The sequence below is a fragment of the Falco naumanni genome, chromosome 15 (genome assembly GCF_017639655.2).
Source record: "Falco naumanni isolate bFalNau1 chromosome 15, bFalNau1.pat, whole genome shotgun sequence".
Lineage (NCBI taxonomy): Eukaryota > Metazoa > Chordata > Aves > Falconiformes > Falconidae > Falco > Falco naumanni.
The window spans coordinates 14,590,097-14,614,226 of record NC_054068.1 but is presented as its reverse complement, the minus strand read 5'-3'; the positions used below and the strand labels follow the sequence as shown (position 1 = coordinate 14,614,226).

The 24,130-nt window shown below is 43.5% G+C and overlaps 1 protein-coding gene across 3 annotated transcripts in view; it reads left to right on the top strand.

The window, feature by feature from the left end:
• The window catches only part of MYLK3 (myosin light chain kinase 3), a 39,707-nt gene that overhangs the window by 951 nt on the left and 14,626 nt on the right, over window positions 1-24,130 (top strand). Inside the window, exons 1-5 of one of the 3 annotated variants that reach the window (XM_040614979.1) lie at window positions 14,098-14,647; window positions 17,107-17,172; window positions 18,169-18,259; window positions 19,570-20,008; window positions 22,942-23,501. In XM_040614979.1, coding sequence (XP_040470913.1) covers window positions 14,135-14,647; window positions 17,107-17,172; window positions 18,169-18,259; window positions 19,570-20,008; window positions 22,942-23,501 — 1,669 coding nt within the window. In that variant the 5' untranslated portion in view covers window positions 14,098-14,134. Of the gene's footprint in view, window positions 1-401; window positions 557-14,097; window positions 14,648-17,106; window positions 17,173-18,168; window positions 18,260-19,569; window positions 20,009-22,941; window positions 23,502-24,130 lie in introns of those variants that run through there. The other 2 variants (XM_040614978.1, XM_040614977.1) reach the window with 2 other exon arrangements.

Genomic DNA, 24,130 nt, shown 5'->3' with positions numbered 1-24,130 from the left:
CAGTAATTTTAAAGTAAATATCCTGCAGCAATAATCAGTGTTGCTGAAAAAAAGAACAGTGGTCAATGACAGTCTGGTCACTGCTTAGCTGAAGCAAACACACTGTCCGTAAATTACAGCAGAAGCAAATTTTGACTTGGGCAAAAATAAGCTAAGGAACAGAGGAACACAGAGAAGGGACTCTTTAAGGACTCAAGAGATTTGACTGTTCATCTTCTGTTGTTCCCGTGCCTTACAGTAGCTGTTATCAGTAACTCGGGAAGTGAGCTGCAGGGATGCGGGCAGGACCTGGTACTGCCGATAAGGAAGTGAAATGATTGAAATGCCTGGTGTAGTGATAGATAAGATGAAATGCCTAGTTCATCACACAAGCAGGATTTCAGTGAGATCCAGGGAGGCTGTGCAGCTTTATTCAGTAAAAGGCTGCTGGCGACGTGGGTGACTACCACACAAGCCCAGCGAGATGGGAACTTTATATCAGGAATCTTCCCTGCACAGGTCCCTTCGTCTGAGCATGGGAGGATTTTGTGTTTCTGATTACATAAAGAGATTTACGGTAAGGGACTCCGCAGTGTTTGGTTGTGATCCTAATGTGAAAGTAAAAACTTTCTAGATGGCGCAGTATGGATGGCGGTGCCTTTTGTGAGGTGCTCTCCGTGTGTGTGACATTCTTGGCCAGGGTGTGCAGCCTGTTGGCTTGCAAAACACCGGCTGATGGCCGGGAGGTGTTTCTGAAATGATGAGTGCAGGCTTTGCCTTTAGTAAATAAATTTTTTTTTGGGGGAGCCTTGGCACATTAAAACTTTTATTCTGAGTGGTCTATTTGTAGTATAGGATGCTGGGCTGCCATTCAGATTATGTGGAGGTGGCTTGTTACAGCTTTTTGCTTTAGTCACCGTATGTCTGAGTTTTAAGACGATGAAGCTGTTGGGCAGGCTCGCACTGAGGCAGTTTAATGAGGAGCCAAATTTTGCATGAGCCCATTCGCCCCGCAGTGAAAGCAGTGCGGTCAGCGTGAGCAGCGGGCACTCGATGCCGGCGTGGCTCTGGGGTAGCGCTTCATGAGAGCAAACCCCGTTGTGCCAGGCTTTGAGGAAACTAAGTGGAAGAGTGTCTGGGACAGCTTGACCACCAATCGACAGACCATAATCCCTGCAAGGGGAGAGAGACACAGACACGTCACTAGTGGAAGAGAGAATAGGAATCGGCTTTTCTGTCACTGTAAGCGCTTCATCAAACCACGCTGTGTTTTAAAACTGTGGAGTTCAGTTTCAGTTGCTACAGTGGTAGGAGGTCTAGGGAAGCACGACTTCTGTTCTCCTTGGTTTGCATTTGCTGACTTTTTGAGTTGCTGGAAAGAGAGTTACCATCCAGACAGAAGCAGAAAATGGACTTCAGCATCCTTAAGAAGAATGCCATGTACATATGCATGTAATCAATTACATGTATATGTAATTAAAAAAAAAAGTTGTAAGAGTTGCATTTTAAGTGAGAATAGATCAGATTGTTGTGGGTTTTTTAAAGCTAGTCTTTTTGAAAATTTTGAAGAAAGGTTTTCCTCATGTATTTTGTTCAATAATAGCTCTAATGGGCTTTCTTAAAGAGTTTGTTTGTAATCACCTTTGATCTTTAAGGAGCCAACGAACTAAATTAACGAAATCAACAGTAATAAACCAAATTCTGGCCCAGTTGAAGAAAAGGACAAAGATTTTTACTAATTTTAACAAGTCGGATATTATTCCAAAGCATGAAATTAATGTAACATCATGTAGTGGATTTAATATAGCCAAGGGTACAATATGATTATTTTTTTTTTGTCATTTATTACATGAGAAACAGAATGGCTCAGAAGACTAGGTACGTTTCATACCCCTATAGCCATGTGATTTATTGTCTATTTATGGCAACATAGCAGAAAAACATTTTGGTCTATTAATTCGAATATACTACTCAACTGTTCATGGTGAACAGATAATGATGTGTTTAAATTGTTGACGTTCAGCTTTATGTTAAAGAAAGCTATTAAGCAGCCTGAAATACATGCGATTTTCTTTTGCTTAATGCTGGAGGAGTGCAAATGAAAGCTACTTCAGGAAGGACCACAGGAAACTTTTTATAGAGTCACCAAAGCAAATGATCCAGGGTTTTTTGGACTAGTCATGTCTTGGGGGGGAAAAGTCAGTACTGCGGTTATCTGGCTACGTGGCATTCTGTGGCTTGGCTCTGTGTAGGTGAGAGTTAGTATTTTGCAATAATATGAAGGCTGTAATGAGATTCAAAATACCTTGTTTCTCTGCAATTGATCTGTTGGGTGACTAATTCTTTCATATTCATTGCTTCGGTTTCCCTTTCTGTAAAACTAGTGATAATAGTACTACTTCTGAAAACGTTTTAAGGTCCACAGGTAAAAGCTGTCTTACATGTAGTTTGATTTATTTGTTTTCCTAGTCCTCAGTGAGCTAAGAATCAAAAATAACTTTGTTTTGGATGTCTTGCTTTGGATTACATCCCTCTGGCGAGTTTACCAAACTCATCGTGTTTCTCTCCCTGAAAATCATTGTGTGTTTTGTTCCCAGAGCTAGCGCTCAAACTCATGGAACATTATAAAGAGAAGGATGCTTTTGGAGGATGTTGCCAGCAGAGAGGCATATGAGGATAAACAGTGTCTTGGACCGTATGTGCAGTTCTTACTAAAGTTGGTGAGAGCAGCTCTAATCTGTAAGCTTAATGTTAACCCCAGTGGGAGCTCTCTTCTCCCGTGTAGAAGGGCAGCCTGTAAATTGGGTTTGAGCCTGTTCCAGCAGGAGCTGATGGGTGTACGTACACTTCTGATTGCAGTGGCTGCTATGTGAAACCTGTTTACATGTTTGTTGACTGGAGTCTCTTTCTGGCATAGCACTGGATGATCTGCCTGTTTGTACGCGAGCGAGCGGCTGGCTCGGCTGACCCTGCTGTTGTGGAAGGGCTGGTAGCACTGGGCAGGTCGGTAAACAGTGGCCGGAGCGTGTTTGCAGATTGCTTGGAAATTTGTGTTACGGCTCTGATGTACAGTGGAAGGTGTAGTTCATGCTCAGGCAATAAGATAAAGCGTTTTATGTTCCCAAAACTGGACTCTGTTAGGAGAGGCGGTGGTGGGAGCGTTCTAACATGTGCCTGAAGACCACACTGCCTGTGCTTCCTTCAAGCTTTTCCTTCCCGGGAGCTGAACCGCTTCGATGATCAGCTGCATCAATCCTTTTAGCCTTGGTGCTGCTGTGCTCGCTCTTCTGCTGACTTGCAGGATCTGACTTTTATTTTAGGACATGGCCACTTAACAAGATCTCTGAAGTTATCCAGCCCTTCACATAAGCTAATCTTGATGCCTCTACCCTACTTCTTGTTTGTCGTAGCCGGTGTGCATTCCACTCTCTCTTTTTTTGGGGCAACACCTTGCTGATTTTTGCTACTCAGACTTACTTCTGGGAGTCCTGAGTAGGGTTATTTAGAACTCCTTGGGTACTCTTGGATCACATCTTGCCCTTTGTGTATTTATTTTTGAATGTCTTTCGCTGCGCCACACAATACCCTTTGTTTTAACCTGTCTTTGAACGGTTGTCTCCTGTTTTGTGTAGTTATTTGGGGCTTGGATTACAGAGCTGCTGGGACAGGCCTGATGGAGACCAGGCCTTGATAGCTGCAGTTCAGGCTTCTGTTTACTGGGGGAGTCACTCCTCCGCTCGGCAAAGCCGATCTGGGATCCCAGGCTCTGGGGTGATCTGCCCCAAGGTCCAGCTGCCGTCCTTGGGTCTGGAGTCCTGGCAGGCAAGGTACAGCCTGCTGCGGAGAGCTGGCAGAGGGGTGGACAGACTGAAGCAAACAAACCAACCAGCCCTTAATGGAAAGGGTGAGCCATTTTGAAGGACTGGGATTTTTAGAAAAATACATGGTTGGAAAATTTCTGAGCGTCTCAGTTGTCAACAGCATCTTTCCAGGCTTTGTGGCAACTCAACAGAAAGATACCATGTGCTCCAATTCACATTTTGCACCAGTATATAGTGGCTTGCAGTCTGTATATTTGATTGAGTATCCTTTCAGACCATTCGTATCCCAGAAGCTAGAGTATTAAACTATATATAGTCTCTGACCTTAAAGACAGGTTTGTTTTCACCTTCTCCCGTGGCTGAATTGAGATAGCAGGAGCTCGCAGGTCCTCCTGCTGTTGTCTTCTATATTTGTGTCTCGCCTTTCACTCTGTCGTTTTGTGTCCTGAGCAGTACACGTGCTTTCTGGCTCATCCAACTTATTTAAGCATGCCTCTGGCCTCAGGTACATACTGTCCTGAATGCTGCTGTTCAGAGACCTGGTTCTTCCCAGCACTGTCGTTGCATACTCATTGGTATTGTATGGGGTGGGGCGGAATTAAAAAGAAATGCTCTTTTTCTATAAATAGCTGTGTTCTGGATATTTTCTTGGTGGGTTCCTGTTCCCAGTTTCAAATTAAGTCCCCCAGAAGCCCAGTGTGAGGAGCTTCAGCTTCAGGGTCCTGGTTAGTCCTCAGCATCCTCTTAAAAAATTGGCACAGCTTGAATTGCATCTTCCTTGACTTCTCTTGGTGTAAAAAGAAAATCGTTTGCTACGGTTTTGATGATTGACTGACTTTCTTGTTTCTGGGTTTGCTTTATACAGAATTATCAGTCTTAGGGCCAGAAACCATTGGCACAAGTTATCAGATGGCTGGCTGTGTCATCCTGCTCCGCAGGGCAGTTCTGAACCATGGCTGTCTTTGTCAGTGACCATTTGTCTTGGCAAGCTAGGCAGAAAGCTGCCCGTCATGGCTGTGGGGCATTGAGCTTGTTCCAGTGCGCTTTCCACTGGGTTATGGTCCATGCAGAATTTCATAAGATCCACTCTTCACTAGATGCAGTTTAGAGAAACTTGTGCAAAATGTTCCAGTCCCTCCTTTTGTGGCTGAGCAAGAGCCAGGGAGCTCAGTGTTTCATCATTTTCGTGGACTATGTGTAGAGACTCTTGCTCACCTCTCTGCAGAATGTTACTGCAGTCTTCTCCAGCATCTAGCCCAGCATTTTAATTAGTCTCCTAATTTCTCAGACCGAGAAGATCTTGGTGTACTGTTGTTAGATGTGTGGCTGGCGCTGCCCTACTACCCTTTAGTGACAAATACTCCTGCTATCAACTAATACGAAATCCAAACCATGTATACCCTGGAACTTTTATCAATAGCATTATCTGCTTGCTTTCCTCTGAGTGATTTTTGGTTTATGGTGCCAGGACTCGGTGCTGCTTTTTCAGCCTAGCACTGGTAATGGGTGTATCTGGGTTTATTCCACAGCTGTCTCTGCAATGCATCTGGAGATCAGTTGGTCACTGATCTAACAGCAGAATTGCAAAACTGACAGTTTAGTAGGTTTAATTCAGGAGCTTCTTATGTGTGCAGAAGGACCTTCGATGTGGTTGCTTAAAATTAATGCTCTGGAGTCTGGCTGTTGATCTAAAGGAGCAAGGTGGTTCAGAAGCAAAACTTGCGGAGTTCTCATGGAAGCCTTGCGGATATGGCAGTGGAAATGGCTGCATGACATGTGCTCTGGATTTCTGGTTTTGCCAGATATTTGTACTGAGATACCAACTTTAGGTGGAAAAATTGGATCACTGTGCTTAGTCATATCACTGGGGCCCTAACTCAAGGCTTCTAACTCACACCCAACTGTTCTTGAGCTATCTGCTTTGGAGAGATAAACTTAAAATGCCTTCTCATTCCTTGCTCTGGAAAGCCTGATGCCTGTTGTTAGCTGCTTTCTGCAGTTTCACCGGCATGTGGTCTAATTTTGGTTTAGACAAGCTTGTAGATGACATTCTTTTCTTTGCTGTATCTTTCTTCCAACTTGATGAAAACAGTTATAAATTTAGCTGGAGATCTTTTGCACATCTGAAATGGATGCGGCATCTTCTGTGTTTTTTGCCAGATGTTTAAACATTCACCTAAAGGCATGCAAGTGGCTTCTCTGTATTAGATTATTGAGAAGAGTTTGCAGAACCGCCAGCTTTTGTACACAAAGTCTTTTACCCTCAATCATTTTCAAAACAGAGTTTGTGTTGAGATTAAGCCTGAACTAATGAAGTTATTCCTGTGTTTGTGAATGATGTCAAAGCAAAATGTCAGAGGGATCTAAATCAGCAGGTGAATATAGCACATAACAGACTTCATTATAGGACAGATGACTGTTTACTCGATCTAGAATTTTCTTAACATGGTGTTCTAGTTTTTAGTGGGAAATAGCAATGTCAAGGAGTGTTCTTAAAAAAATAAAAAATTCCCCTGTTGTTAGGTTTCTGTAAAGCCCGTTATTAGCAAGGAACAGTGAGCACAGCACTTGGTGTTTGGTGTGCCACGACAACAACTGTCAAGTGAAAATGTGAGAAAAAAAATCAATAACTGAGACTGTAGCTTGCACAAGGCCTGAAATGATGGCATTAACTGCTGTTACAAGTATTTGGGAAAGGTTTCCAAGAGTGTGTCAGTAGCCAAGGCATGCTCAAGTCTAGTCAAATGGCTTGTGAGTGGCTGGAGGCCACCTCTCACGTGGCTGTCCACGAGCACTTTGTTTACTTGATTCCAGTGCAGTCTGATGGGATTTGAGGTGCTTGTGTTTAACTTTTCGAACACTTTCAAATACGTTGCGATGTAAAATTGCATTGGAGGTGATCATACTTCAGTCAGTAACTGCAAAAGGCAGAAGGGTGGCTGGGGGAACAGTATTGCTGCCTTTTAGCTTTGGAAACATAAGTGGAGGGGCAAAAGAAAGTTGAATATATTCTTAGAACAATTGTCAGTCGTGGTATTGAGAAAGGCGAGGTTGGAAATGATGGTTGCGAATTAGCAAGTCAGCGCAGCTCTGTGCGTGCATTTTTGTGGTAATTTTTCAGACTTGAAGCTGAAAATTTCTGAAGTAGGAAAGGAACAGAAGGCAACACAAAGCACATTGCAATTTGGTGATTTTCATCTTCTCAAACAAAAGTGTGTTGCTGGCAAAGCAGAGGCTTTTCTGAGGGATTTGATTTGAAGCCAGTCAAATCTCAAGTCAGCAAGAACAATTGTGCTGGTTTCAATATGTTTTGGAGTGAACTCGGGATTATGTAAATTTTTTGTTCTGAAAAGTTAACTGTCTAGAAATAACCCTTTCTTATGCAACAGATCTGTTCCCTATATATTTATACTGAGAGGCCTGTCGCAAATTCTTGTCACTGAAGTAATGTTTTTACCAATTTTATTCCTCTCGGCATTACTGCACAGCCAAGGCTACTCGTCTGCTTTGTGGTGGTCCCTACTGACTTACAATTAGTTGTACCTGAGCAAATTGCCATAGACACGGGAGGTTTTGGCAGGTTTAAAAAAAAGTGCTTAGGGTTCTCTGCTGAGCTCCTAGTAGTAGTGAGAAAGCATCTTGTAAATGAGGGGCTTCTTGAATCCAAGGGTAGCTTTTGTGGCTGCCCATTAAAATCTGCAAGGAGCTGACCCCATTAGATTTAAAATCACTCAAATTCAGGGAAAGCAGAATGAGCAGCGTGACTTTTCAGTTTCCAGAGAAGAGCTCTTTGTTGGGTGGTGTGGAGGAGTGGGAGGATGAATCCTTACCACCACACATTACTGATTACCACTCTTCTGTGGGTAAAAGAGTTCAGTAGCTGCTTGGGTTTAAAAAAAAAAAAAAAAAGTTTGAAAAAATGGAAAGCAAAAGTAATGAGACAGCTGCTTGATGTAGTTCCTGTGGGCAACAGGTTTGGGGGTGAAAATAAACTCTGGGGTCAAGTGAGTGTATGTGGATGGGCAACAGGTGCTCTCTTGGCCTCCCAAGAGGCAGAGTAACCTGGAGGAAGGACTTAAAGGTTCTTGTTAAGCCATGTGGGCAAATGGTAGGCAGTGTTATCTAGCAATCTCATCACTTTGATGTAAATGAAATGTCATAATTGATCTGTTCAGCTATCTGCTGTCAGCTGCTTGACAGAGATGCATTACAATACTACACACGATCTCAGATTCATTAACCTGTCCTTAGCTGTGCCACTGCCTGGGAGCATTAGCCTTAGTTTCAGTAGTTTGAAAAGGGAATAAAGTAAGGGAGGAAGAGGTCAGGGCTTGCAAGACTGTTTAATAACCTACTGTGTTAACGGTTTTCTGTCATTAAATATACAGAAAAAGAAAAAAAATATTAGTGATTGCTGAGATTTAGTTGAGCTGGTACTATAGGAATGTACTGGTGTGAGCTAGGCAGTATTGAAATCATAGGATTATTTAGGTTGGAAAAGACCTCTGAGATCATAAAGTCCAACCGTTAACCCAGCACTGCCAAGCCCACCACTAAACCATGTCCCTAAGCACCACATCTATGTGTATTTTAAACATCTCCAGGGATGGTGACTCCACCACCTCCCTGGGCAGCCTGTGCCAATGCTTGACCACCCTTTCAGTAAACATGTTTTTCCTGATATCCAACCTAAACCTCCCCTGGTGCAACTGGAGGCTGTTTCTTCTTGTCCTGTTGCTTGTTGTCTGGGAGAAGAGACCAACCCCCACCTGCCTGCAGCCTCCTTCCAGGCAGCTGTAGAGAGTGATGAGGTCCCCCCTGAGCCTCCTTTTCCCCAGGCTAAACACCCCCAGTTCCCTCAGCTGCTCCTCATAACACTTGTGCTCCAGACCCTTCCCCAGCCTTATTGCCCATCTCTGGGTACGCTCCAGGACCTCTACGCCCCTCTTGAAGTCAGGGGCCTAAAACGGAATGCAGTATTCAAGATGTGGCCTCACCAGAGCTGAGTACAGGGGGACAACCACTGCCCTGGTCCTGGCTGGCTACAGTGCTTTGGATATCAGCCAGGTTGCTTTGGCCACCTGGGCATGCTGCTGGCCCACATTCACCTGGCTGTTGACCAAGACCTCCAGGTCCTTTTTTGCCAGGCAGCTTTCCAGCCGCTCTTCCCCAAGCCTGTAGCTTTGCATCGGGTTGTTGTGACCCAAGTGCAGGACCTGGCACTTCTCCTTCTTGAACTTCATACAATTGGCCTCAGCCCATCAGTCCAGCCTGCCCAGACCCCTCTGAAGACCCTGCCGACCCTCAAGCAGATCAACACTCCTGCCCAACTTGGTGTTTTCGGCAAACTTACTGAGGGTGCACTCGATCCCTTTGTTCAGATTGTTGATAAAGGCATTAAACACAACTGGCCTCAATACTGAGCCCTGGGAACACCACGTGTGACTGGTCACCAGTGGGATGTGACTCCATTAACCACCGCTTGTTGGGCTTGGCCATCCAGCCAGTTTGTACCCACACATGCTCCAAGCCATGAGCAGCTGGTTTCTCCAGGAGATGCTGTGGGGAACTGTGTCAAGGGCTTTACCAAGGTCCAGGTAGGCAACATGCACAGCCTTTCCCTCATCCCCTAGGTGGGTCACCTTGTCACAGAGGGAGGCCAGGTCTGTCAAGCAGGACCCATGCTGGCTGGGCTGTGCCACGGTCACCTGGGGAGACTGGTGGTGCTTTGTAGACCCTGTTATCGTGCAGGTGGATTTCAACCAGCAGCTGACATGAGCGATGCGTTAAATATCAGGTTCCTGACCATCTAAAGCAGGTATGGGCCAGTTCCTATGAACCTACGAGGTGATCCCAGCAGGAAGCCCAGCTGTTGGCCTAGATAGGCTTATCTAGACTATGGTGTGTCTTGCCCTTGGAAGTTATTCCTCTAAATTAGAGCCAGTGCCCATTTCAGTGCTTGCCATTTATCATGAGAATTGGTCTGTTGCTGCACCATTACTCTGTGGATATGATTTATTACCTTTCATGTGTCTAGGAAACATGCTGTTCACGAGAAATTACTCATCGGTGTAGGGCTTAATTTTTCAAGAGTTTGGGTGCCCTAGAAAAGCTTAGTTAACCCTTTCAGTTTCTGGGTGGAAAACTAAGCAGTGCATGTTAATGAGCTGCAGCAGCTAGATGTAGATTAAGTAGATCTTTCAGTGTAACTTGAAAAAGTTGACAGCTGGTTTCTAAATATGTAAAAGTTATTTATTTTCCCTGAGTAATGTTTAGCAGATGTAGCCAGACTGTTTTGAGCTTATCTGCTGTTTGATGTTTTTCTTTTTGTGAGCTCCTGGTGTTTTACCACATTAAGTTCTTTATCTCCTTAGGATCTCCTGCACTGCAGCCACTGCAAGCTTCTCCCAGAGCCCCCAAGTTCTTTATTGAGCTTTGGCTTGGTTTAGGCTGTATAAAAGATTATATTTTCATTTACCTACACATTTGCAGCCATCTCCAGTTTTACTGTGTGTTGGAAGCAATGCAATAATCTAATGAGATGATCTGTTTGAGCAGCTGGTTTTAACCTCTGTGACATTTCTTGTTTGGGACTTAAGCCTCCACTGTCACTTTAGTACATGCTGTAAATTTCTTTTCTTTTTTTTTTTTGTACTTTTATTTTCACGCCATCTTTGTGTTTTTTCCATCCTTTGGGTCAGAGCTAGCAAGGTGGGATCATAACTGAACTGTCAGATTGTAGATTCTTTGCATTGAATGTGAATTTTTCTCATTTTCGGACATCTCCCTCACAACTGGGAGAGTGTGCGTGAGGCTGAAGCCAAAGAGGAATAAATTCTTCTTTCCCCCTTGAGAATAAAGCTTCTTTGGCATCATTGGTTCAAGGTCACTTGTAGTTCTGGTTCTCCAGCGTTTGTGTACCTTTTATCTGGCACTCCTGAGATACCTTTGAAATACCTCCAAAATATCAAGTATCAGAGAAGTTCATTTCAGTTCAGCTCTTGATGGGACGGAGGCAGTTGCCTACTCACTCCAGATCACAATGCTCAGGCTTTTTGTTTACCTGGAAGAAACAAGCACAAATCCACAGGAGACCAGTTATCATCAGAAGCTTTATTCCAGTTACATCCGAATTATGGTGGAGCCTTGTGGATCACCGGTTTATTTTGCCAATGACAACAAGGGGTGACTGAGCATAACTCCGCAATCCACAGAGGTCCTGCAAGGTTCACTGGTGGTCATGGTTCAGAAAACATTTCAAGTTCTTCAGATGTAGTTTGGGGGGTATCTAAAATGAAGCAATGCTGTTGCAATATGTAAGTGCAAAATGTCATTATAAGCAATGGCTCCTCACAAAGGAAAAGTTAGTTTTAATAGGCTGTTGCATTTGTTACAATAACTATACTTTTTTGGTGATGTCTAAGGAGGGATGTACTATTATCCGTAGTACGGAGTCAGGCAATTTAGGATTTTTCTCTTATTTTTTTGTTCAGTATTGGAAGGCTCAAGAGAATGCTTTCTGCAGGCTGCCCAAGCGAGATCCAAACATTGGGCACTAAATCAATGTTCCAAACAAAAATTGCCTTCTATTGTAATTCAGAGCAAAAGGAATGGAGGATTTGTCCTGCCAGTATTTGAGCATATTATTGTCCTGAAGACAAAACCATCAGATCCATTGGGGCTGTTTTTTCTTTTGTGTGTTTGCCAGCAGTTCGAAAGGAGTGGAGAGAGGGGAGGTGGAAATTTAAAAGAAAAAAAGAAAAGCTGACCTTAACAACTTTGTGACAGATGTTTAAAAATCTTCAGTGTGAGCCAGTTAAGGTGTCAGCCTTCTCTGTCCTTCATTCCACCCATGATTTTGCAGTTGCTTATGGATGGAAAGTATAATGTAAATAGTGTTACAAGTTGAACAGCTGTATCTGAGTAGGAGGCAGTTTTGGCTGTATCTTCCCTGTACGTACCTCAGACAACACTAGCAAGGAATATTTGCTGCATGTAGCAAGAATTCTCTATAGTGCATCATCTTATACAACTCTCATTGCACTGAGTAGGTGTTAGGTGGTGAAATCTGTTCCATATAGCTGGAGTGTACAGTGCGTGTGGCTGACTCTAGAGTAGGAAGATATGGTTCGTCCCCTTGAGCTGCAGTCAGGCAAGTCTGCTTGTGTAAACTAATACAAATTCAGAAATTTCCTTTTTTTAAGTTCCCTTTTTGCTTTACACAGCATTTACCATTAGAGTCCATTATATATGAGGAAGCTGAAACAATCAGTTATACGAATAGTAACACTAGTAAATAACAGTGGGGCAGCTTTTTTGATCTCGCTTGTTAAATAACTAAGGTGGTGGTTCAGGATTTCAAAAGGCTCCCATTTGTCCACAAACACAGGCAGAGGCCGGTTCTGCACTTTCGTTGTACTTGCATTGTTTCACGGCTGGGCATACTGTGCCTGTAATAGCACACTGGTGGTGGCAACTGAAGGTCTAAGTATGTGGCTGTGGGTGACTTTCTGTGGCTAGGTTTCCGTATTGGAATATTTGCTGCAAGTTGTCTGGCTTTAAATATAACAATCTAATGACTCTACCTTTTTCTTTTTGTCCCTGAAAGGACAACATTCAGCTGGTACTCTTGATTTAGTAAAAATGTTGCCTGTTTTGATTACTTGTCATCAAGCACCTTTGTGGGCTTGAAGAAATCAATTACTTAAAGGCATTTGGCTGAAAACTCTGGTTCTTTAAATGAAGTAGCAGAGTTGAAAAGCTTTTATTACCAATGTCCTATACTTTCAAGACAGAGCTGTATATTTTGCTGCACTGTATGTTTGATTATTGAAGTAAGATTATATGTGATATCACAAAACTTATGCCTTACTATCGCAGACCCCTGTGAAAATACCAGTGACTTCAAAATACTTTTTTTTTGGATCAGGAGAAGTAACATGGCCATGTAACAAAATGTGTTGTTTTTTTTCTTTGTTGTAAAGGTAGAAACCCTTGTCTTAAAGAAGTGGCAAGGACGTAGCATCTTCTCAAGAGGGTAATTTTAATGCTGCTGCTACTACTCTGCCATGTGTAGAGGAAAGATTTTAATTTCTAGAATGTCCTATCTCATGCAGCAAATTCACTTTAAAAATTACACTTTCTTCCTATATGCTCCTTCCAAAAATGAGGAAAGGATTGGAGGCAAAGGGATGCTCAGTGTCCCAAAGCCCATGGCTTTGGCATGACTGTTGTTCTGTTGCACCAGGACTCCTGCAGCAGCAGTATTTCCCCGGTGCTTGCTTCCTCCTGCCCTGCGTACACACCGCAGTGAAGAGGGACCTGGGAGAGCTAGATGCAGTCGTTTGACACACTGTCACGTCTGGCACAGGACAAACTGTTTTATCTCTTGATGCTGCAGTTCATCCTCTGTGGAAGAGGACTGGCTGTCATTCTGTGTTGTATTGTGAGGATACATTCATTAATGTTTCGGAAGCACTCAGAACTGTGGCAGTGGGGGCTGTGCAAGTATAAAGTGACTGTCTTTCAGTTCTCTGCTGACTGTGAGTTTTGTAGTAGACACGCTGTGATTCAGAAGTGAAAGCAAGTCAGTAACAAGTCCTTTAAGTAAGATTTGTGATTTAAGAATGCTGATAGTTGGACTGATTCTACTGCGCCTTCATGAAGATTTTTTTTTTAACTTGGTTTGCTTTCATAGCCTGCGAGAAAGATTTAATTTTAGACGTTTCAGTTGACAAAGACATGCTGGTGCTAGATACGTATTTCAGATCCTTGTCATTGTACTCTATTTTTAAATTCAAGTGCCAGCCAACCTAAAGAGCACTCCCTGTGTCTACGTTCTGCATCCGTGCTGCAAAGCTGAATTCTTCTAAGCCTTAGCACAAGGCCACCAACTTATTTTTATGTTTTTCCTATTTAGCGAAGAGAAATGCTCTAGCAAGTTCTTTTCGTTATCACAGAACTAAAACTGGTCATAAAAACAATCCTCCTCCTTCCAGAGGTCTGCTCAGGCATTGGCAATTTTTAAGATGCTTGCCTATCAACAGCCACTCGAGAAAGAATTTTAAATGGTTCTGTGACGTCAAGGAGGCCCAAGAAAATACAGTCTGGTGCCAAATGACTTCCATCATTGAAAGCACGCAGTAAGAAATAGATAACACAGAAATAAATCTTTTATGCAGTAGCAATCTCATGATACGCTCTAGCAACTCCAATAAGTGAGGCGGTCTGCTGTAGGAATAGCTGAAGAAGATGAACGTTCAGACTCTCGTTTTCTAATTTATGATTAATGAAAAGCCAACCTAGTCTGTCTGACATCCTGCTGTCTGGACAGAATGTCTGCGGGTAGCTTGGACCCTGCAGAGGGAAATGCCCTGACAAAATTACAGCCTACAAAAGTGAACAACCTAAGTATGATGGACAAAAAACTGAATCTCTTGAATGAAAAGATGGACAAACTGTTGCATTTCCAAGAAGATCTGACAGGCAAACTGCAGCGAGTTAACAAAGGCATTGATGATGTAGAAAAAGGCATTAACGAGCTAACAGTATCCCGAGCAGCTCCCGGTGAGACAGATGCAATGAAAAAAGGCCTAAAGGTATCGGACAGTGCTCACCAGGCTGATATCCAGAGCATATGCTCGGAAGTATTGAAGTTGATGAAAGCTGCCCAGCTAGATGCCTCGAAGCATAAGGAGAGGCTGGCAAAGATAGAGAAAAGGGTTGATACACTGGATAAAGTTATTACATTTGTGGGAGAAGTACTGAAAAATTCTAAAGTAGTGGATTTTATTCTCAAAGGTGTTGTGCCCTGGAAGAAGGGGAGTCTGCTGGAAATCCTTGTGGAGGTTGGTTTTGTTTTGCTATTCTTCATATTTTTCTTGATGAAGTAGCAGGGCTTTGGGCGCTCCTGCTGATTTCTTGCGTAATGTATAATTCAGGTTTTCCTTTCAGTGTTGTTTTTACAAGTTACTGGTGTGACCTTAGAATGGCGGGGCTCTGAAGGCAGCAACCAAGGCTCACAACATGCCTTGCAGTCTTGTCTGAAGTTCCCAAAGTGTGCCAAGCAATCCTGGAACGAGTACGAGCAGTAGATTGCTACTGTGAAGGAAAACTCAGCTTCTACCAGTGCTCAAAGATCAGCACTGTCATTCAAATTAGCGGGTGAATTGAGGCACCAGTGAAAAGTACGAGTAACATACTGGGAGCATTTTTGTGTTGGAAGATGCTTCTATTTTCTTGATTGATCATGAATTCTGAACGCTAAAACTAATTCTGAACTTATTCTGAGCTTGCTAAAACCTGTGCTGACTCATGGCCATGTTACTGAGCAGACTTAGGTACTTCGACATCTTCAGTTTCTTTAGCTACAGCTTTGTGAGGAAACCGTGACTTTATCAACTCCATAGACATTGTTCACTCTTCAAATCAAAGAGTTCTTGTGTTTTCAAGTTCCTAGACATAAATTCCAAAGCACCTCTTAATTATTGAGGACAGTGAGGGAGGAACAGGCGAGACTGGTACGTGGTTGATACGGTGTTCTGGAATTGATTAACCTTGTTTTTAAAAGTTGCGGGCATCTGGAATTAGTTTTAGCTAATGAGAGTTTTCAGTTTTCACTATGGCTTGTATCCTACAGCAGGGAAGAAGGGGAGGAAACCTGCAAGAGTTGGAATAGATTTGTTCATTCCAAGAATCTCTGTGTATGTAGAGGTGTGATTACAGTAAGGAGAACTTAGCTCAAATGCAAATGTCCGTTTGTGTCTTAATCCAAATATTGTTCACCAAAACTGTAGAATGTTTTGGTGGGAGGTGCGCCTCAACTTTTACAAGAACAGAGCAATGCTAGGTGCTAGCATACCTTTTCAGGCTTTCTGAGCGCTCTCCTGGTCTCCCTTTTTCTGTGCCAGAGGCTGACAAGTGAGCTAGACTGTTAGGAGACAGAAGAACGTATAAAGGATTTGCATTAACATTGGGAACAACTAATCATACGTTAGATATCAGTCCTACTTCTGGACAGATACAAAGCTTGTGCTTGCTTGCGGTTCCAGTTTCAGTTCTACAGATTCTTTGAGAAATGGAAGAGTTTGGCGCGTTCTGGTTAGAGCTGCATTGTTACAGCTTGCCGCAGAGCCCTCCGCAGGGTTCGCGTCTCGAACTGACCTGATGGCGCGCGGCGTGCCAGCGGCCAGGTGAAGGGGGGTATCAAGATGATAAAATAGTGGTGTTTCCAGATGGTCAGGGTCTAAGTGAAAAGAGCAGTAAGGGGGGATGTAAATAAAGGGAGGTGACGTGAGGGGGATACTGGAGGGCTGTTGCACATGGACTTCTCGCATACTGTCAGGATTTGTTGTCAACTAGCCGCTGTGTGCTGCCTCCTCGTCGGTGTTTGCAAAAGAGGGGGTAGGAGGAGGTCAGAGCTTCATCCAGGTCTTACGGGTGGGCGGATGGAGACCGAGAGGTGGACTGGCCTGCTGTTGGTGACCTGATGGACTAGGGTGGGGTGGAGGTCTGTGTCCCAGGCTTTAACCACTCCTCAACTGTAGAACGGCGCAAGCAAGGAGTATTTTGTATTATACGTCGAGCAAGCTGAGAGTTTTTTTGGCTACCTCCAGTTTTGCAGCATGGCCATCATTGTTCTCCTTTTTTTTTTTCTGGTCATGACCAGTTTTGGAAATTGGAGCGTAAGGTCAATGGTAAGACCTTAAGATATTTTGATCGCAGGCTGCTGAGTGCTATTTGAACTAGAATTAGTGAGGTAGCGTATGTACGTGACCTAGCTGGGGTAACGTGGAGCGTAGCACGGGTGAATTTAACAACAAATCGGCTTGCGCTGAGCCATGTGCTAGCTTCGGTCTGGTTTTTGCAGCCTGTTTTACGATAGCAGTGTAGACATGGCCAAAGGGCTCCACAGTTGCACATAAAAAGAATTTGCTACCTGATTGTTTCTGTTTTCCAGCTTTTGCTGTTTTGTAACAGTGTGCTGCTTATCGCGGAGCTGGCTTAGTGCGAAGTTACTCAGTATGGGGGTGGGAGTGGGGAGGTCATGTTTTCATTTCTGGGTGAAGCTGTTTGTTGATGGTATGACAGCATTCCAGGGATGCCATGGGAATGCTTATGGAAGAAGTTTTGTGGGGTTGGAGTCAAATTAATAGAAGACTATGAATTGAGCTTCATAGGATCCAAACCTGTAACTTCTTACTTTAAAAAAAAAAAAAAAACAAAGAAAAAAACCCAAACAAAAAAACAGACAGAAAAACCCACCAGCATTAAACTGTCACTTATCCAAGGCTTTCTTTGCACCTAGGATTTTGCAAGAATAATGTTCCCCCTGGTCATTGTTGCAGGTTTGCTTAGAGCTGTAATAAAAATGGTAATGATTTTTTACTACTTCTACTCTACGGGTGTTTTGTTTTTTGGGAAGGGGGAGGTCGGGGTGGAGGGTGGGTGCTCTGTTGTGGAATTTATGTGGTTGGAGCATGAAATCCTTAACTGCTTTTACTAACAGATGAAGGTGCTGATTTGAAGCAATCTTGTAACCAGAGTTATCTGTAGAAATATTTAAAATGTTAATTATTTGCTTGTACAAATAAGGATAGGAGTCTGCTTATCACTAGATTTTAGCAATATATCAACCAAGAAATTTTACGCTTTTTCACGTAACGCTTTTTGCTGGATATTAGTTACTTGGTTTTAATTTGATTTCAAATGTACAGCTGTGAAGTGCTCAGTGGCGCTATTAAAAAATATCCCTCCTCTGTGCTTTAACTGGATGAAGAAATTTGCTTAAAAATAAGTTTGCTTCTGAAAGGCAGTAGGCCTGTTTTTAACCACGCCAAAGGTGACAAATGTGATGTCAAGTATGTGCACAAGAGTAACTATAAAGCTAGAGGCTTTTTTTTTTTTGGTAGCATCTCTATCACAGCTCGCACCATGAATCTTTCGGTGCCTTGAGACAAATATATTAACCATATCTTCAGAGACGTTGCTTATCTTTCAGTCGCCAGCCAAAAAACAACAGAGATACAGTATAATTTCTTTTTCTAATCTCTTTTATGTTTCACATGTCATGGCTTTTAATCAGTATGAGTAAAGATGAAGGAGGCTGAATCTCTGACAGTCAAAATATTGGATAACGGTGAGGTAATGTATTATTCTGTGTCATCTTGGTTTAGAAGTATGCCTGTCCGCAAAAGCGGGCAGAGATTGGAAGAAGGGAGTAAACACAGCAGCAACTAGAAATCCAGAAGATCAGAGGGGTTCATTTCTATTTTGCAGAGTCTGAACACCTACATAGTTGGAGGAACCTAGTGGGAAATAAACACTCTTGGACGTAACTCTGGTTTTTGTGCTCCCCTGTCACTTTTAGGCTAAAGATAAGTCCGAGGAGAGTGGTGCAAAACCGAAGCATGTGCTTAGTAACAGAGGGACCCAAACTGAAAGCAAGAAGCCTCTGGAAGGTATGTATCACTCCAGGCACGCTACAACCTTGGACTCTAGAATATTCAGCAGACAAACTGGAAATTAATAGCCTGCTATTTCCCGCTGTCTGAATTACTCAAATGTAACTGAGTAACTTTGTCCACCAGTACTGGGGAGATAGAGTTGTTCTCCCCTCCTCTGCAAGATGATCCTTCCCCCAGATCAAACCTCACAAAATGCTGGAAGGTGAAGAAACTAAAAGCAGCACCTTTGGCTGCGCAGTTTCTTTGCTTTGGAATTAGTGAGCTGAACTGAGAGCAATACTTGTTCAGAGATACCAAGAAGGTGGTGGCCATATCACATAGCCAACCTAATAAATTCTTTTCCCTTAACACATCTGAACCAGCCCTCCCTCCCCCTCTCTGAAAAAGGGACATGTTGACATTGGGGGTATCTTTTTTTGATCAGCTGGTTTCATTGCTATGTCAGGGCTAGATTCCTATTTAGGAGGCATCTGTCAGGGCATTGCTCTGCTGCATCCGTTACAATGCCCGTGGAGTTGCAGCAGGGGTGAGTGTGATGCTGAGCAGGTCCTGTCATGCTGTTGTCTTCACAAACTGTTGGCGAATCCTTTAAGTTAAGGGCGATCCCCTTTTTAGCTTCATCATTTAGGAAGTGACAAAAATAAAGCAGGCGGTCACAATTCTGACTCAAAAGCTACATGGAGTTGTGAACTAACCTTGATTGCCAGTGACCTGTGCGTGCCCAATCCCGAAAGAAGTTACCCTAGAAACTTCTACTGTTAGTATTCACAATCACTGTCATGAGAAGGTGCTGAAGAACCTTCTTGTCCTTTTGTGGAAAATGCAAGAGGCGCTGTCGCGAGCCCCGGTGTCACTTGGAGTCTTGTTCAGTGTCTCTCTACCCCTCTGATTAGAGCGTAGAGGGGTATTAAGTGGAGGATCTATCAGGTTCAGGAGGTCCTGGATGGGTCTGAAGTGCCTGAACTACCTGGTATATTTTCCCGCAGACTGCTTTCAGATTTTAGAGGCAGTGAGCTTGATCCTTGCGGGGTTTTTTTTGTTTGCTTTATGGAACTCCAAATGCAGCCTGTAACACTGCCTGAAAGCCAGCAGAGCAGGTAAACCTCTGATTAAACCGTGAGCATTAATAATGGCTGTCTCAAGCCTGCTGGTGTAAGGATTGTAAACCTCTCGGGGGGTTTCTTGTTGCCTTTTCAGATGTATGTAACTGTGTAGGTTATTTTGCATGGTGGGTTACTTTATTCCCTCTCTGTTTTAACATCAGTTTTGTCAGGGCTAATTTATTAACGGCTTATTTTATTCAGAGACAAGAAGTGGGAAAAAGCTGGATGAAAACGAGGGAGCATGTGAGAAGGTGAACACTTCTAGCGCCGTAGCCCACAAAGCTGGCTCCAAAGCCCAAGTTAAAGAGAGGACAGCGCAACAGCAAGTAGTAGAAGGTGCTGGCAAAACACACAGCTCTAAGAGCTGTCAACAGCAAAAGGATGTTGGTGTCAAAGCTTTGAATCAACACAGCGGTCTTCCCTTGGTAAATAAAGATCACGTAGACAACCAAAATGTTCCTGCTAAAGCACACGATACGGACAGAGCCCCACACTTAGATGAGTGCCACGAGCAGCTTGTTCATCAGAAACTCAGGAAGAATGAAAACAAACCTCCATCATCACGTGCGACATCCCAGGAAGCTGTGCCCTCTGCATCCCATGCCGTATCTGACGCAGGGTGTGAAGTGACACATACCAGGTAATGGCCTTGTTGGTGGCTTTCTGTGTGATCTGAAACCATTTCATGTGTTAAAAGGGAAAAATAAAATGGAAAGCCAAGTCGCTAAAGGAGGCAGCTCCTGCTAAGGCACGATCCAGGGAAAAACCAGCCGTGCTAGGGTAGGAGCGGTGAGACCTTACAAATGGGGAGGGCAGAAAACTCACAGCAACAAAGGCTCTGTGAATTTCTGGGAAGCCAGGGTGTCAGAGGGCTGGATGTATGGGAGACTTCTTATATGATTGGTGCTTCTGTGTATTAGAGATACAAAGCTGACCACCCTAGTGTAGCTCAGACAGTCGGACATTTATAAACCATTCACTCCTTTCTGATTCCTCTGTTTCTATAACTGGGGGGGTGTGTGAAAGGAATTTGAGATATTTACTAGTATATGACAAAACCAAGCAACTTGTTTCATTTGCTGTCCTTGGTGGTTTTTGTGGGTTTTTTTAATGCCATGGTCACCTGAAGACATGACCAGATTGTTCCCTTATTAATATCTACTAGTCTCATCTTTTCCTCACATTACAAAAGACTTATAGGCCTTTCATAATCCATTTCCTTTTGAATTATTTATTTAGGATTTGGTTTTTATTCCATTTATTTAAATAAAAAACCCACACAACAAACAAACCCCCCCAACCAAAAAAAATCCCTACCAACCAAACCCCAACAGATGGGAAATTCTGTGGCAGATTTTAACTGCCTTGCCTTCTCTGTATGGGCTGGTAGATAGAAAGTTGTTTGTGTATGTCTATGTGTTGTATGTATGGGTGATGGAGATATATATATATATATATATATATAGGTATGTATGTTAATTTGGATGGAATTTCCCCATGGTTCATGTGTACAAATCAGTGCCTGAAGCCCAGACAGGAACGTGACACTACTTTAGTGTATATGTACTTTATAAACTTTGAATTTGTAGCGGTACTTGTGAATATAGGATGGAAACTTAAATCTTCCTGTGCTATGAGTGTCTACTGGGATTACAGAATTTATTTATTTTTTTAAAAGGGAGAGAGAATGAAGAATAAATTACCAAAATGAATGACAGTTGTCCTGATATCAGGACATAAGCTGCACAAGGGAGAGGGCTCACTGCAGACTGGCATCTGGGATATTTTTCTCCTAAGAGGCTGAGCGTAAGGATGTGGCAGGAGAAAGCAGAAGCTTCCACTACTGTGGCCTCTTCTCAAACATTGAGGAATAACTTTATGTACAGTTTATAGACATTGTCCAAACTGGTTTCTGTGGTACCGCTATGACGAGAGGGACCTCCCTGTGTTTCCCCGGTGGGTTTTGGGCTGCGGCTGGCGAGCTGCTTGCACTGCGCTGTGCTTCAGCGGCCCGAGAGGGTCTGTCCCAGCTGCCTGCCCGAGCGCTGCCTTGGAGGCTCTGCCCGTCGTGCTGTGCCGTGAGGGTGGCTCGAGGTGTTTGCAAAGCCCTGGAGGAAGAGTTGCTGCTGCCCCTTGGAAGTTGGTGCTGGTTGATCGTGATGCCAGGTGGTGAACCTGGAGATGGGCAGCAGCTTCTGCAGCAGCTCGATGGTTTGGGCAGGGGGGTGCCTGAGCCCCAAAAGCCTTGGTTTGGGAGGAGGGAGGCTGGCAGATAACTGGAAGGCAGAGCCTGGAGTAAGCTCCACACGGGGTACCTGGTGTGCTTTTGTGTGTGAAGTCACACGAGGGTGGTAAAGGCCTCTCTAAAATGAGTGCGACTTTTAATGAAGTCTGGAAGCCCACGCAGAAGTGGCAGAAGAACATTGTGTTCCCTGCCTGGAGACTTGCCCAAGAGTCCTACTGAGTTCAGGCTGGTCTAGATAGCAGTGGAGGTGTTTGCTCCGAGCTGTGTTGGGCTGCTCTGATAGCTCACCCCAGTGCAGCTTAGGTCCATAGCACAGTGCAAGGGTGGTCAAAGTGCTGAAAATTAGAATCTGCAGACTCTTACGCAAAAGCAGAAACATTTTCTATTATAACATCTTTTGTAACAATGTTCCTCTGCTGAAAGAAGCAAGAACTTTTGTGATAATGAGGTCCGTTCTTTCCTAGACATCAGAAATATTCTTTATTCGCTGTTATGTAAAATTTACTTTACAACCTCACAAGTTTCAGTTCAGCTCTGCTGGAATCAGACTGCGTGCTTATGACAGTGGGAGTGGTAACAGTTGACTCAAAAATTACCACACAAATGTCTTTGATGGATTTTAGGAGCAGAGGCAATTGGTTTTAACCTGTATGTATTCTTCTTAGGCAACATAAGAGGAAAAAAAATGATTAGACTTTTCCAGTAGCTAGAATGCCAAGGCAACTAGTATTGGTGGAGTGAAAGAGTTTATGAAAGTTAGATTTTTAACAGAAAGCCGTGGAAAGAATGCTGTCCCTTCAGAAGATGCACACACAGGCTTTTGAGTGTGCAAGTCAGCCAGCTGGAAGAGGACTGGGATGGACCTTTGGGTTTGTAGGTCCATATAAGCAGTCACCCATTTCCATAATCAGCCTGTCACTTGTGAAGGCAATCGCTACCCTCCCTCTGCCCGGATGAGTGGTATTTTATTGACCAACCCTAACATGTGCAAAAAGTGGGTAAACTTTCACCTGTGGGATTAACACTTTGCAGTGTGAGCATTTTTTTTGTTGTGGTGGTTTTTTTTTTTTTTTTTGGGGGGGGGGGGCGGGGTTGTGTCTGGCAGAAGGCAAGCATATACGCAGATGAGGACACAGAAGAAGCGTCAGCGTGCTTTTTGGTGCTCTTCCCTTAGTGCTGTGAGCATTTCCTGAGAGGAGTTGGTACGGTTTAGATTTCTCTGACTGTAGAAACCTGAGGTTTTGGAAGCTTATGGATTTTTCTTCCCCCACAAAGTTAGAAAAGCAAGGGTAGTCACCTGCATAAAATGTCAACTGTTTGCTCTGCAGGATATCTGTCAATATGCGTATGACTGAAATGAAAGAAAAGATTGAGATGACGCAGGAAGGAAACTTAAATGATCTGGGAGGTAAAAGTCCCAAAGTAAAATCCTCATCTTCCACATCAGCAGAAGTGGAAGGAGCCAAACAGCTGCCTGACAAGTTAAAGCTTCAACAGAGTCCTAAAATCATCAGCACCGAGCCAAAGCAAGAAGTGAAAGGGGACAATAAGCAAAATGAACTTGCACCTCGAACAGGGAAGCAACAGACATTACTGAGCCAGCCCAAACCAGGTAAAAAGGCTGAAGAGAAATCTGAATTAAAATGCAAGCCCACAACTTCACAGAGTACCTCGGCAAAGGAGCCTACAAAAGAAGTGAAAATCCATCAAGAAATGGCAAAAGCAGAAGAATCCCCAACAGATACCAACTGTGAGAGGAGAGAACCTGAGTCTGCATCTTCAGGGGGAAGTGAAAATGCTGCTGGTCAGTGTACAGGAACAGCCCCGGAGGAGACTGAGTCATTGGAAGCCAGCAAAGAGCATCCCACACAGGATGAAATGATCATCGGTAAGTTGCTTGCAGTTACTCTTGGGAACTTACGTTGAGGATTTTGTGGTACTCGTGTGGGGGGTGTGTGTGTATATATATATATACATACATACACACAAAAATGGTGGAGGAGTGCTCAGTAGACCATCTGTGTCCTGCAGTTCAAGAGCATATTGCCATGCGTGTCTTTGACTATGTAAGTAACAAGTGAATTAAAGGTTCTACAAATTTTTAACAGTAATTTTCCTTTTGAAATGTGTTTTGGGGAGAAAAGTTCTGGAAAAAATTCAGTTTTCCTTACCATAAGGAATAAATGCTTAATCTAAGAGTATGCCAACCGGGTATGCTTTAGTAGCTAGGGACTGGAGACCCAGAGAGCAGCAAAGAGTGCAGGAAAGAAAAAAAAAAAAAAAAAAAGAGTATCTTGCTCTGGTCTTTGTTGTGTTATGGGTCATAGATCTTTTCCCAGTTACTGTGCGAACAGTTGATTGCGTTGTTTCAGGGAGTACTCTCTCCTGGCAGCACAAATGTTTGTGTGTTCTAGAAAGTACATACATGGGTAGATTTCCTGACCTGGATTTCTCAGCAGTGGCTGGAGATGAGTTCAATCAACTGTTAAATTGCAGCCCGAGGTGTCTGGAGATTAA